Below are 14,364 nucleotides of genomic sequence, written 5' to 3' on the forward strand. Positions count from 1 at the left end.
AAATTAAAAAACCCTTATATAAAAGTATTTAAAAACAAAAAATAATATATTTTTTTTAAACAGAGGCATTGCCCCACCAGCCCCTGGCCCTGAATGAGACTACTTTATAACGTGGAACCATTGCTTCATGCTGAATGCTGTGGTAGGAGTAAGGAAAATGTGAATGACAATTTTACTAACCAACTGAAGAAGACTGCCGGCCCAAAGCGTCTCTGTCTAATAGTCTGATGTCTAATAGTCTGACAACACAGGTAAAGCAGTCTCAAATGTTGACCTAAAAATATGTCCGCCAACAACCAATATACAAATAATAATATGACAATAAAATAGGGCTTGCTTTTTAAACTATTTTCACGTTTAATGTTAGCAATCAAAATCAATTACAAAAGACAATATGAAACAAGGTAAGACATTTATGAAAAAGTGTGATTATTTTAGTGCAAGCATGACAAACACTGCTGGTCATGTTCAAAGCACATAAGGCACTGCTGATTACAAAACACGGTGTAAGCATTATCAATAGTTAATGGGAGTGAGAAAAGCAAACCATATTGCTGAGCTACAATTAAATGTAATTATTCATATTGATAATATTAAAATTAATGAAATGTATATTGGATATAGTGTTGCTTTGCCTGCAGATACCTTGTCTTTCCACAATCCATTGAAGTAGTATGAAAAGTGTGTAGGTTCCAGTGCTATCGATGAGGAATGCCACTGAGCCATATAGTGTGGCACTATATGCATTTCACAATCGAACTGCCCTTCAAGCTATCCGGCACACAGTTAATTTCCGCACTAACGTTTTTTAGGGTGTTTTTGATTTAAATAAAGACAACAACAAACATCCCATGTACTTCATTTGTCAACCGTCGCACAAGGTGAGAATCTGAGGCGGTGTAGTTAATGTGAGGTTTGTAATGACATCACAAAGATTCAGCACAAATATTAGACAATTGCACTGCCTGAACTGGAATCCACTCTCTCAACAGTAATGTTATCAAAATAATTGTCTGCAAAGCGCATAATCTGTTGAAGGACATTTAGTATCAAGATGTCATTGTTACATTCAAGCTCCAACTCAGATGAATAATTTTTAACTGGCAAAATGCAAGAAACTGGGATTCCGAGGCGAGCTGAAGCTGTATTGACCTGAAAAACACAGAAAAAGAATAGAAATATTATTTAGAAAGCATAATATCACGCAATCCGTATCAACACAACCTACGAGACTGAGGGGTATATTCACAAGGAGCTATCGCCGAATTAATGGCACTTTATCGCAGCCAAAGTCGTGATAAATTTACCAACCCATTCACAAGCTGGTGCTAACAGCCCACAGCACCAGTTTATCCACAAAAGCAGCCGCAAAAAACATCGCCACAGAGGACCACCACAACTGTCGCTAATGAGATGCAGAGTAGGCGTTCCCGTGCAAAAACCTGCGAAAAGACGACACCTCAACATTCACAACGACCAGTCAGTACTGTGATAAGAACACAAAACAAGCGATAAGGCTCGTTAGCAGCAGGAAATCAACACATGCTCTGACCTGGTGTGAAGTTGGACGGCAGCCTGCACCACAAAAGGGAGAACAGCCCAGTGTGTCATCGGAAGGGCACCGGATGCCATGGAGCCACTCATCATGCAGCCCGGACACCCAAGAGGGCTACAACACCCACTCTCCCCAGATCACCACCGAGGCAGCGCAGACAAAGACAGGGGCCCCCCAGGAAATGCACATGCCTCACAGGCCCAACACTTGACAATGTCACTGTCCACTACATGCTGAAAGGGACAACAATCCTACGCATCCTGCCCATCATCGCCCAACAGGCCTAAGGCACCAACACAGCGGACAACCAACCTCCCACCCCACACTAAGCTGCTGGCTGTGCTACACATGTTGGCCTCTGGCACACCCCAACCAACACCCGCCAGAGTCGGCGGAGTCTCACAGCCAGCCACATCCAAGTCCCCACACTTGTTCTGGACATCACCATCACCCTGTAATCCCTGTCCATATATGTCCAACACAATGTGCACGAACAGCTGGAGACCAAGCAAGGACCATGCGCCATAGCTGAATTCACGCACGTGTTGGGGGCAATCCACTGCACACAAGTCCCACCCGTGCCCCCCGGTGACACAGCACACAATCAGCGCAACAGAAAGCACATGTCACACATCAATGTGCAGGCAACATCAGAACACCGTGGGACCTTCACCAAAGTTGCCTCCAAATACACAGCCAGTGTGCATGATCACTTCACCCTCCGACAGCCCGTCAGCATCCAGTGTTCCCAGGATAGCACCAAGGGAAATGCACAGCCCCTTGGCAAGTGCCAAATTAACACCCCACTCACCTCAAATCCACAATCATGCAATTCACAACTCTGGCAATGCACACGTCACAAAATCACAACTAACATGCCCAACAACATGCCCACCCACCAGTTACGATAGAACAACTTACAATGGTATCCTGGGCAAGCCGTGAACATGACCAATCAATAGCATGGCACCTCAGCCACACAATAGCCGAATGTGGGGAGAGGTGGCCACCAGGCATGTGTGAAGGATGCAGTAGAACCATGATTGGGAAAGTACACAATGCCAAGAGATGCGGCGATTTGCTGGTCAGACCGCAGTATGCAGAACACACCCATATCGACAGCGACATACACCTCTGGTGTATGGAGTGTAGTGGCCAGTGGACGCAACCATGTCACCCCAGCCAGTGGGGGTCCTCGTGAAAATGTTGCATGTCCCCCCCCCCGGTACGCATGAGCAGATTGGGATGGCCCGGCATATGCCAGGCCAGCGTAAGGGTGTGAATGTAGCCATGGACGTGGTCCTCTTCCGGAAAGCCAAACGTCTCTGCCAGGGTGGCGCCTCCCATCCTGCCACAAGGCCGACGTCGTCCTCGTTACCGGAGTTGCCTGCGATCCTGTGCGCCTGCCGTACCCCGGCCCGCTGGACCACAAACCCGTCAGACCCGACCCTGCGCAGCCAGGCCACACTGATCACCAGTTGACACCGGCGTGTGTCAAGGAGGGCCCACCATATGCCTGTGTAAGCTCCAAGCCCGAGACTTTATAAAGAAAGAGACCACTCCACATAATGGTTGCATAATGTTGCCACCACAAAGAGCATTACCAAAGGTAAGTAAGTTGTTCTTCTAAAACGGGGGCGCTAGAGGGCGCCTGGCAAGATGGCCGCACTTATGTGAGGCTCCGCCAGACCGAGCAAATATCCTTTCATTATCCGACATATTCTGCCATTACCACTAACCACTTTTGCGGTCACGAGTGCCTGGATATCTGTGGCGCCGACTGGAGAGGTTTTCCTGGCGACTGCAGCCCGTTTGGAGAAGAAATCGGAGGCGCGGCTAGACTGACGAAGAATCGGCCCTGTTGTGCTTGGAGGATCCTGCGACTGTTGAGTCGGTGCGGAGCCGGCGAGAGTGAAGCGATCATACTGCGGGTGAAGCTAGAGCCCTCGGCTGTTGGGACATAACGGTCTGTACCGGATTGACGCCTGAAAGGAAGCTGGCGTACTACGATAGCCTGAGGATCGGCGGCTGAGACGGACGGCTGCGGCCGGGGTTCGCGATCGCCTATGCTGGTAGCGGTGAGTGGGGTAGCGGTCATGGGGAGGCCCGGGCTGCGGAGGCGGCGCCAGGCCGAACCAGGCCGTTCCGCGCGATTTGCGGCTGGCTGGGTGGGTTGCGGGCCTGGCGGCAGTTAGGAGGAGGCAGAGCGATGGTGGCATAGTCCGGGGCGGCCTTGTGAAGACGCCATGAGGCTCCGCAGCGGCTCATTGACAGAGGAAGGGAGGCGGCTATTTGGGAAGGAGGTTGCCCTGACATTGTGCTCTGCTTGTGATTATTTGGAGGCGGGGGCGCAGATAGCGTGTCTGAGGCTCAGCCCTAGGGGGACGCTGCAGTGGTCATCGCTGGAGCTCTGGACACTGTACATATATTTGTGCGCGGGGTGCCTCCTGATCGCTGGTCGCCCTCTACGCATCGACTATAGCCCGTTTGGACGCTGCGCGGGCCGGGCACTAGCGGGGGCCGCCATTTTACATCGGAGGCAGCATGGGCAGGCCGGAGAGGAACCAGCCTAAATTGAACTTTGACTCGAAGAAAACCACGTTATCCTCCTCACAATCACCACCAGACAATGAGCTGGCCTGGGCGGCCGGTGGGACGCCGAACTTGGAAACGACACTACTGGCCATGCAGAGAACATTGCAGTCCAGGGCACGATGGAGGCGGTTAACCTCCGGCTGGATCATTTGGCCACGTAGTTTGATAGACAAAATGAAAGAATGAACGAGGTGGAGCAACGAGTTTTGGCCACAGAGGATGGCCTGGCCACAGTTAATACTAAAGTGTTCAACATGGAACGTGTACTGGCAGTTATTCAGGGTAAGAATGAGGAGTTGGAAGGGCGGTCCAGACGCAGCAACATTCGCGTCACCGGGCTGCCGGAATCCACGAATGTTGGCAAAATGGAAGACTTCATGGAACACTTAGTTATAGATCTGTTTGGGGCTGAGAACTTGTCTAGGGTATTTATAGTTGAGAGAGCACACCGCTCCCTGGCAAAACGACCAGCGCCTGGTTTGCCTCCACGCCCCATCATTGCCCGAATACTCAACTATAAAGACAGAGATGCGATCTTACGTCTGGCAAGAGAGAAAGGTGTTATAGATTATCAGGGCAATAAACTGGAGTTTTTTCCTGATTTCACGATGGCGGTACACACGGCAAGGAAAGAATTCAACGGAGTGAAGCAGCTGCTCAGGGAGGAAGGAATACAATATGCCATGCTTTATCCGGCCCGACTGCGGATTGGAGCCCCATCAGACAATAAGATTTTCACGTCACCGAAAGTGGCCATGGATTATGCTAAAAAACAGAAAAAGCGAAAGCGGGATTCCATTATGGCGCAGGAAGGAGATGAGGAACGGGTTGACGAAGCTGACTAACGTTCGGAGTGGATCTGGCCGAATGGCGTTGCTCTCAGGGGCTCTCGCTCCTATACACTGTGATACCCTCTCCCATGAACCTGAACAAACTGTACCTTTGCAATGGAGGAGGGAGTTTCACGTGACTTCAATGGTAGACTGGACCGCTTTGAATACTCCTGCAGAACTAATGCGCTGAATGTTTCTGTGATTACTAAATACATAACTGACGCCTAGATGTGCACTTCAATGTAAGGGATGTGATATGAACATGATACGCCTTTCACGGCAGCTATATGTTGGGGCGCGCTGCTTCTCAAAGTACAGTTTGGTTTACAGTGCGTCACTATAACGGAATGTGCAATTTTAGTGGGTGCCGAATAACTAATTCATCCTCACAGATGAGCTGTGATTGCCCTCATAGTTGTGTCCACCGATAAGATTTAACAGCTGCGCTTCTTTTGGTGATGGTGGTGGGGGATGCGGACATTCACTGATGATCACAAATGTTATGCTTGACACTGGGCGGCTGCTGTGTATGGTTGTTGAGACGCTCAGAAGGTGCTTGGTTAATATCCTCGCATGTATGGGGCAGCGCGAGAGATATGGAATACGCTGGTCAATGACGGCGTAGGTTAACATGTGTGATGGTGCTGGTCTCTGCTCCAGAAGCACCGTGACTGCACTGGTAAATTCTTCGATGTACCGTCCCTGCATTATGAGATAATCAACTGCTGTATGCTAGGGACACGATTCTAAGGTGGTTAAGTATGCAGATTCCATACCTGGCTCGGTCACCTCCCGTGTATCCCCGTTCACGGGAGATGGACGCCTCTAGAGCCCCTCGTATGGGAATACCCCACATAATGTTTGGAGCAAGGTTGGAAGTTTGGAAGTTGGGGGGTGGGGAATGGCTTTGGCAGTTTGGGGGAGCTGAAGTGGGTGGGGGGAGGGTTAGGGGGGTTTGCGGAATCCAGGCCTTACTCAGCACTTTTGCTGGTATGGATGTGCAGTTGGGTGGGATGATAGACGGGTTGGATGTGGGTTGGCTACTTATTTGTTTAGCTTCTGTGAAGGCGCTAATGACTCCTCAGCTGCTCTGTTGTTCTATGTTACATAATGGGTACTGGGCAGTGGTCAAGATAGCTTTGCTTGAATGGATACCACTTGATGGGGCACATGGATAATGGGGGCAAAATCTGCTGGATAACGTGGAATGTGAGGGGATTGAATAGACCGCAGAAGACGAGGCAGGTTTTGGCATATTTAAACAGACATGGAGTGCAGGTGGTTTTTCTCCAAGAGACACACCTTAGGGGGCGGGCTGCGGAAACGGTCGCTAGACAATGGGCGGGTACTCGACTGGCCTCCACCTACTCCTCTTATGCCCGGGGGGTCATGATCTTAATCAAGAAAAATTCGCCATTTGTCTCGATCCATGAAGAAATTGATAAGGAGGGTAGATATATAATATTGCATGGGAAGCTGTGCGGTATACTGGTCACAATGGTCAATGTATATGGTCCGAATGTTGATGACCCAGAGTTCTATAACAATCTATGGAATAAGGTGTATGCCCTACCGCCCTCCGCAATTGTCTGTGGGGGGGATCTACATGTAACAATTAACAATGCGTTGGATAAGAAAGATGATCGCATCTGCACCGCTAAAAAGGCCCTCTCTGCGGTTTGTGCTGGCATGAATGGACTTGGATTGGTAGATGTGTGGAGGCTTGGCCATCCTGGTGAGCGTGAGGGTACTTGTTATACATCGGCGCATGACACCTGGTCGCGATTAGATTACTGGCTGGTGACGAGGGATGTGAGTGGATGGGTGATGAAGGTGTCCCATCTTCCACGAACACTGTCTAATCACGCCCCTGTGCTGATGGAAGTAAGCTGGCCATCGCATACACCAGCGCCCTTTTCGTGGCGTTTGCCACCTGGCGCTTAAATGGATACAGTCTTCCATGAGGAACTGAAAACAGGCATTGAGGATTTCTTTGTTCAGAATATTGGATCTGTGAGAGACATGGGGACTGTATGGGAGGCCTTCAAGGTGACTGTAAGGGGAAAGTGTATTGGAATGCAGTCTGGTGTGCTCAAATCATTGAGAGACTCCATGGCCAGGTTGGAGCGCGAACTGCTCTCAATGGAACGTCAGCATGAACTCCTACCAGCGGAACCTCTCTTGGCGGACATACGGCTTAAGGTCTCTGAGTATAATGTCCTAGTGGACCAAGAGGTAAACTTTCTGTCCAAACGTACTGGAGCAAGGTATTACGGAGAGGGTGGGCGACCAGGATGAGGGCTAGCTGACAGGATTAAAGAACCGTGGGCTCGACACTGTGGAGTGCAAGAAATCATGGATGGGGATGTGAATGTCACAAGTGCGGAGGTGTGCTGGCTTGCTTTGTACAGTATTATGAGCGGATGTATGGGCATAGGGACACTGCTGGATAGGAGGAACTGGCACACTATCTGGAAGACATAGCACTGGTCTGGCTATCAAACGGACAGCAAGATTTTTTAATGCATCATATCACGGAGGGGGAGCTACGTGAGGCGATTGCGGCTCTACCGAATGGCAAGGCGGCAGGCACTGATGGCTTCCCATGTGAGTTCTATAAAGAGTTTGTGGACCTGCTGTTGCCACATTTGGCGATGGTCCTTGAAGAGGCCTTGGAGCAGGGACAATTACCGGCCACGATGAGGGAAGCTTTGCTGGTAGCTTTACCAAAACCGGGCAAGCCCCGTAATCAATGCGAGTCGTACAGACCTCTGTCGCTGATGAATACGACACGATTGCGCTTGATATTGCCTGTTATGATTCTACTGGACCAGTCAGGCTTCGTTCCCCTTCGCTCCACAACGCATAATTTAAGGGCACTATTCGCTGTTCTACATCTCCTTAAACCTGACCTTGCTGCGGTGGCTGTGCTGTTGGACGCTGCCAAGGCATTCGATTCAGTGGCCTGGAAATATATGATAGCGGTGCTACAACGCATGGGGGTGCCCTACTTCTTCATATCCTTGATTACCTTGCTGTATACGAACCCAATTGCACGGGTAAGGGTGAATGGACATGTGTCGGACCCATTTTCTGTGCAGAGAGAGACTAGACAGGGATGCCCACTCTCGCCCTTACTGTTTGCCATCATAATGGAACCTCTAGAGTGTATATTGAGACAGAGATACGCGGACACGGCGTTACGATTTCCTCTTAGATCTCTTGCGGTGTCCATGTACGCCGATGATATGGTCCTATTTGTGAGGGAACCTGTATAAAATTTGGAGAAAATACTTCGAGAGTTCATCCGATTCGGGCACTTTTCGGGCCTTACAATTAACTGGGACAAATCCATAATATTACCTCTCACAGATGTCACGCAACCGTTTGGGCTGGAGTTTCCCTTAGAATGGGCCACTGAACTTGTTCGATACCTGGGAGTCTGGGTGCACAGAGATGTCCAAGAGATGGTCAGAGCCAACTACGGAGTGGCAATTTCCAAACTGGAAGAGCAGGTGACCCGTTGGATACGTTTGCCACTCTCGTTTGCTGACCGGATTTCTCTGATTAAAATGGTAGTCCTGCCTAAATTTCTGTACTATTTCGTTAATATACCAATTGCCTTAACATCGCATTTTTTCGCACAGCTCCAATCTTTGTTACTCTCGTTAGCCTGGGCAGGGAAGAAACCGCGAGTGAAGTGGGATACACTATCAAAGCCTTATGAGTTGGATGGGTTCGCCGTACCAGACATGAAATTATATTATCTGTGCACACAGGCCCATTTCGCCACTTACTGGCTCTCGGCACCACCGTACACACCGCATGTGGCTCTCAAAGCCAGTGCGGTACAGCCACTGCCCCTGAAGACGATGATAGTTAATTCTCATTCTATATACGAGAAAGGTGAAGTGGACACGGTGCAGTACACGTCTAAGGCATGGGGAGAATTGGGCAAGCGTTCTAACAGACTACCACTATATGCACCGGGAATGCCTCTGCTATATCATACATATATCTCGGTTACTGGAGAGGTGGGAGCGATACAGTTGCTACAGGGGGCCGGGGTAACCACTATGGGCGATATTTTTCCGAATGCTCAGTTTCTCCCATTACAGCATCTATTGGATCGGACACCAAATGCAACTATGGCAACCTTTTTTTATGTTCGGTTGCGAGCAGCGATAAGAGCCCTGTATTCCTCTTTTCCAGCGGAGCCGCTCACGCTAGGAGCCTTACAGATAATATATTCAACAACTTCTAGGGTGAAGCTGATATCGCGACTGTATAAGGCATCGCAAGAGGATGAGGGAGGAGGGAGTGAGGCAGCGAGGGCTAGATGGGATGCTTGTCTGCCTGACCCCTTGACAGATGATGAATGGATTGAATGCTGTTCTATGACCGGTAAATTTGCAGCGAATGGGAATTTTCGAATTATACAGTATAAATTCTTGCAACAATGGTATTATACGCCTGCACAACTGGCCAGGTACGGTCTCCGCGAATCATCAGGTTGTGTGCGGTGCGGCTTGGATGGTGCTGATTTTTTCCATTTGGCCTGGGAATGCGCACGAGTGTCTGACTTCTGGGGCGAGGTGACTGTAGCGTTATCTGATATGACATCGACTGAGATTGCCAAGGACCCGCGCCTATGCCTACTGGGTATGACGACTGCTGTACCAGTCGGAGTGAGGAAACTGGTGTCATTGGCGTTGCAGATCGCTAAGCGGAAGGTGGCTACTTGTTGGGGTGGTAGACGGGCACCTGATGTCAAATTATGGTTACAAGACATGGCATATTGTCGCGATCAGCTGACTTGTTATTATGAAGAACTACCTGCTAGCTCACGCCCGCTGGACGTGTGGGGCCCTTACACTGCATACATGCTATCTAAGCTTGACAGTGACTGATGTCTGTTTGATGCGAGAGAGTAGTGCCTAGGTGGTTTACTGGGTAGATACACGCTGTGGCGTTCTGATTATAGTATAGTTGCTTCCTGTCTCGTCCTGTGACGGGTCAACATGAACGTGCCATTTGAGCTAGCCTCACTGTTCCACTATATGCTGTCTCGGCCTCATGTGCCTTGTATAGAACTGCTAGTAGTGACCACTGCCTATATCGCTGCTGCAATAACTTGGACCCTGATTGACTAGCCTGTCTACTGATCATTAACACTTTCACCGCTGTTTAGACTGGATTCTGGGTTGTTGGGTTGGGGGGGGAAGTATACTGGTTTGATGTTACTGCTGTATACCAAAATAAGACCGATTGTAACTGTATATTGACAATGCACTACGATGGACTACCATAATAATGATATTGAACACTGCTGCTATGCTTGCTGGGGCTATCGGTAAATGTACTTTGACCTTAACTAGCGGCCGGCCCAATTGCGGGTTGTAGGCCAGGAGCTGTGTATGTGCATTAAGGTACAATAAAGGTTTTTGAAATAAAAAAAAATAACAAAATAAAAGTTGTTCTTCTAATGGATACTTCTAATCACAGTTTCCTCTCTTCAGAATAGTTAACAAAAGAGTACATCATCAAGGTAGATGGTCTGTGGAGAGAGCTCAGACCTGAATGTCTAGTAGAACTGTGCAGGTAAAGTGCCCTTCCCTCCGGATCTGCCTTTCATGGCAGCAGTGCTTTGTGAATGTAGACACCAACTCCCATGGCACTGCCTAGCAGATATCAAGGACAGGCATCCCTTTCACTGATGCAGTGGTAACAGCGTTGGTCGAGGTGGAATGGGCTTCTAGACATTCCAGGGGCTGCTTCCTGGGCAGTGCGTAGCAGATCTTAATGCAGAGGTCTAGACCCTCATCAAGGCCTTCTTCTCCATAGCCTTCCCTTTCTTTGCACCAGAAAAACACACAGATAGTTGATCTATTCAGCGGGCTTTGGAACAATCAGTCTAAAAACTTAAAGCCTTTCCAGTGTCCACAGATTGAGACTCTCTTCCACTCCCAAGGGGTGAGAGGAATAAAAGAACAGTGGCAGAGTGATCGATTATTCAATGTGGAGAAGGCAGCCCAAGTATTCAGTCTCAATTTGTCCATAAAAAGGTGATCTAGAGTTGTTGCACTGAATGTGCTGCAGTTCACTCATGTGACAAGTTGATGAAATCGCAATAAGGAAAACAATCTTCAAGGTCAAGAGACACCGTGATAAGATATGCATAGGCCCAATAAACAAAAATAAGGAAATGTCAAGACCGAATTAAGATCCCATTGTGGAATCACAAATGGTATGGGAGGGAACATGTTTTAAACACTGAATAAACCTCATCACAGCAGATGATTTAAACAAGGGCTGTTGGTCTGGAAAATGTAGATTGGCAGAAAGGTCTGACACATAACATTTGACCATGCCCAGTGAAAGGCCTTGCTGGGCTACAGACAAAACAAACAAATGGACATTCAACAGCTTTGCCGTAAGGGGTAAGTATCCAGGGCACTATGCCAAGTTTCAAATTTGGCCCACTGGCCAGCATAGAGATAATACAACAACGGGGTTTGCCCTAATCCTTCTCCAACATCTGGGCAAAGAAGCATCAGTGGCCAGCATAGGCAGTTTTAATGGAGAGGATTCTGGCATTGAGTATGACATCCACTACTTCAGGCGGCAAATTGAAAGTAGTCAATTGCCTCTCAATCTCCACGCATGAAGGGGTAGATTGAATAGATTGGAGAGGGGGACCCGGCCCTTATGCAGAGGCAGGAGGCTCTCCCAAAGTGGTATTTTGATCGAAGAACAGATGCTCATGCTCAGAAGGTCCTGCTATCACACTCTCCTGGCCCAGTCCGGGGCCACTTGGATGACATGGGCCCATTGCATGAAATTGGGTTATCAGTTCAGGAGGATAAGTACCTACCTCAAGTTATGATCACAATTCTTGTCAGGTAGAACCTTTAGGGTCAATAAATTAACCTGAGCTCAACAACTGGGTAGCTGCTGCACAGAGCACGCAGCAAAACAGTAATAAAATCAAAATGCAAAAAATGAAAACCCCAAAATGAACTAGAAAAATAGAGTAAAATGTACTAAACAAATTGACACCAAAATGACAAACATCAAATAAGGGAATATGGAGATACCAATTTATTTTTGCAGTTTTAAATAGAAATGATGCTAAGAAACACAAACTGGCAATGATAGTCAGTGGTCGAGGTAGAGCAGGATCTAGGTGCTATTGGACGCTGACCATGATGGAGCATGGGTCAGATAAGCTAACCAGGATCATCCTTGTCAAAGATTTTTATGTCTGACTTTAGTCCTTTAAGTCCTAATCCACCACTGGATGAAACGTCTAAGCCTCCAGGACCTAAGGAGAGGCATTTAGAGACTCACTTGGTGTCCAGGTACTTTTTGGATACTCTGATACTGATCCAATGGTCAGCCTTCTTTCCAAGCTCTCTGGGTGCAGTGAGCGTACAATAGATTAGGTATTGGCACAACTTTGCAAAACAATTACTGAACATGTGCTCTTTCAGCATTAAATTGTACATCATCCACTTTGCTGCCCTTCACCCAACCTTCCATAAAATCACCCCATGACTGGGGAGGCTGTTTCTGGTTATCCTTGAACTTCAAATGAAACTTCTCAAGGGTTAAAGTAAACTACACAAAAAGGGCTTCTTTTGTGGTGGCATTGTCATCTTGTCTGCTTTCTCCGAGGCCAACAAAATACCCCTCTCTGAAATGGACATGTACTTCCTCAGGCTGCTGTCCAGTCATCCTTTGGGACCCTATGTATATAAGCTACATCATAGGCCTCAAACCACATGTCAATGTCATTCCTACTACATAGGTACCAGGTGTTCGGGGTTGAGGACTCTTTTACCTCTCCTAGGCACTCCACTGTCACTGCCACTGTTATCACTGGACTCAGAGAAATGTTTTCCCTTTAGGACCCGTTCTTTCTGGCTTACTTCATGAGCCATCAGGGCCCTTTTTCATGTTCAAAGCTAGTTTCTTCTCCTCTAGGACCAGTGCAATTTTCCTTTCCGCCAGTTATAGTTTTAGGTTTCACTAAGCTTGCGTGTCTTCAAACTTTGATTGGGTCAAACTGCAAGAGGAACCACTGGTCTTGGCTCTAGACAAGGTGGAATACCTGGCTTCTATATGCTCCTCCTACTTCACTGGCACTGGGCCAAGCCCAAGGCAATTTTCTTCCTCCTAGGGAAATATAGAAAATGGGCCATTATAAATCAAAAGCTGAATTTGAAAATTTTAATTTTAATGTCAGATTACAAAAGGGAATTTTCATTTTAACTTAAATCACTAAGGGCCAGATGTATGACCGTTTCTTGTGGTCCCAAATGGGAAATCGGCCCATTTGTGACTGCAAAAAAGGGTAGTGGTATGTACAAATGCTATTTTGCAGGTTGGTGTGACGTAAAGTAGTGTTTGCGAGTCGCTATTAGGATGGGGCGTGCCTAAGGTGTCCCTTCCTAATAGCGAGTCAGAATGGTATGTACCATTGTTTTGCGACTGCATTTTCGGTCGCAAAATACTTGCCATTTATCACCTAATTCAAGTAGGTGGTAAGCCACTCGCAAATGGAAAGGGGTCTCCGGGGGACCCCTTTCCCTTTGTCAATGTATGCAAAATATTTTTTAAGACAAGGCACACAGCCTGCTCTTAAAATCTTTTTACTGAAACGTTTCATTTTTCTTTTTTAAATGCAGCCCGTTTTCCTTTAACCCCTTCGCTGCAGCGGCAATTCCGCCGCAGCGCTGGGGGGGGGGGGGCACGCAGCGCTCCCATGCTCGTGACGGAACCGCTCCGTCACTAGCCTCGGGCGCGCTGTGCTTGTGACGGAGCGGTTCCATCACGGCCCCGCCCGCTTAATAGAATGCGCGAAATCAGCATCGCGCAGGCGCGCCGTGACGGAACCGCTCCGTCACCAGCACAGTGCGACCGAGGCTGGTGACGGAGCGGTTGCATCACCAGCATGGGAGGGGTTAAGGAAAACGGGCTGCATTAAAAAAAATGCTTTATTTAAAAGCAGTCACAGTGCTGAGTGCTGGCCATTCCCAATGGGTTGCAAATTGTGACCTGCCCCATGAATATTGATGAGGTATGTCATTTGCGACGGCATTAAGAATCGCAAACAGTGTCTGAGACACTGTTGTACATTCCATTTTGCGAGTCGCAAATTGCGAGTCGCAAAAAAATCGCAATTTGCGGCTCGCAAAAAGGAATGGTCGTTCATCTAGCCCCATGTGGTACTTCTAAATGCAAGCCCTTAATCCCACCACTTAACTCCAAAATATAAGAAATTATGTTATTAGTGGAGGAGGGTAAGTGCACACCTCAAGTAATAATCAGAGTCCTTGCCAAGGTGAACCCTCAAAGTCACTAAAATAACCTGAGCTC

At 48.1% G+C, this 14,364-nt stretch overlaps 1 protein-coding gene across 3 annotated transcripts in view; it reads right to left on the reverse strand.

Moving 5' to 3' along the window:
• Positions 1-333: 333 nt before the first annotated feature.
• LOC144755726 (interferon-induced protein 44-like) overlaps positions 334-14,364 on the reverse strand; it is a 210,437-nt gene continuing 196,406 nt past the window's right edge. For all 3 annotated transcript variants that reach the window (XM_078644922.1, XM_078644929.1, XM_078644939.1), the window contains exon 8: positions 334-1,152. In XM_078644922.1, the coding sequence (XP_078501048.1) occupies positions 949-1,152 (204 nt within the window). In that variant the 3' untranslated portion in view covers positions 334-948. The remainder of the gene's footprint in view (positions 1,153-14,364) is intronic.

Source organism: Lissotriton helveticus, chromosome 1_1 (genome assembly GCF_964261635.1).
Source record: "Lissotriton helveticus chromosome 1_1, aLisHel1.1, whole genome shotgun sequence".
Classification (NCBI taxonomy): Eukaryota; Metazoa; Chordata; class Amphibia; order Caudata; family Salamandridae; genus Lissotriton; species Lissotriton helveticus.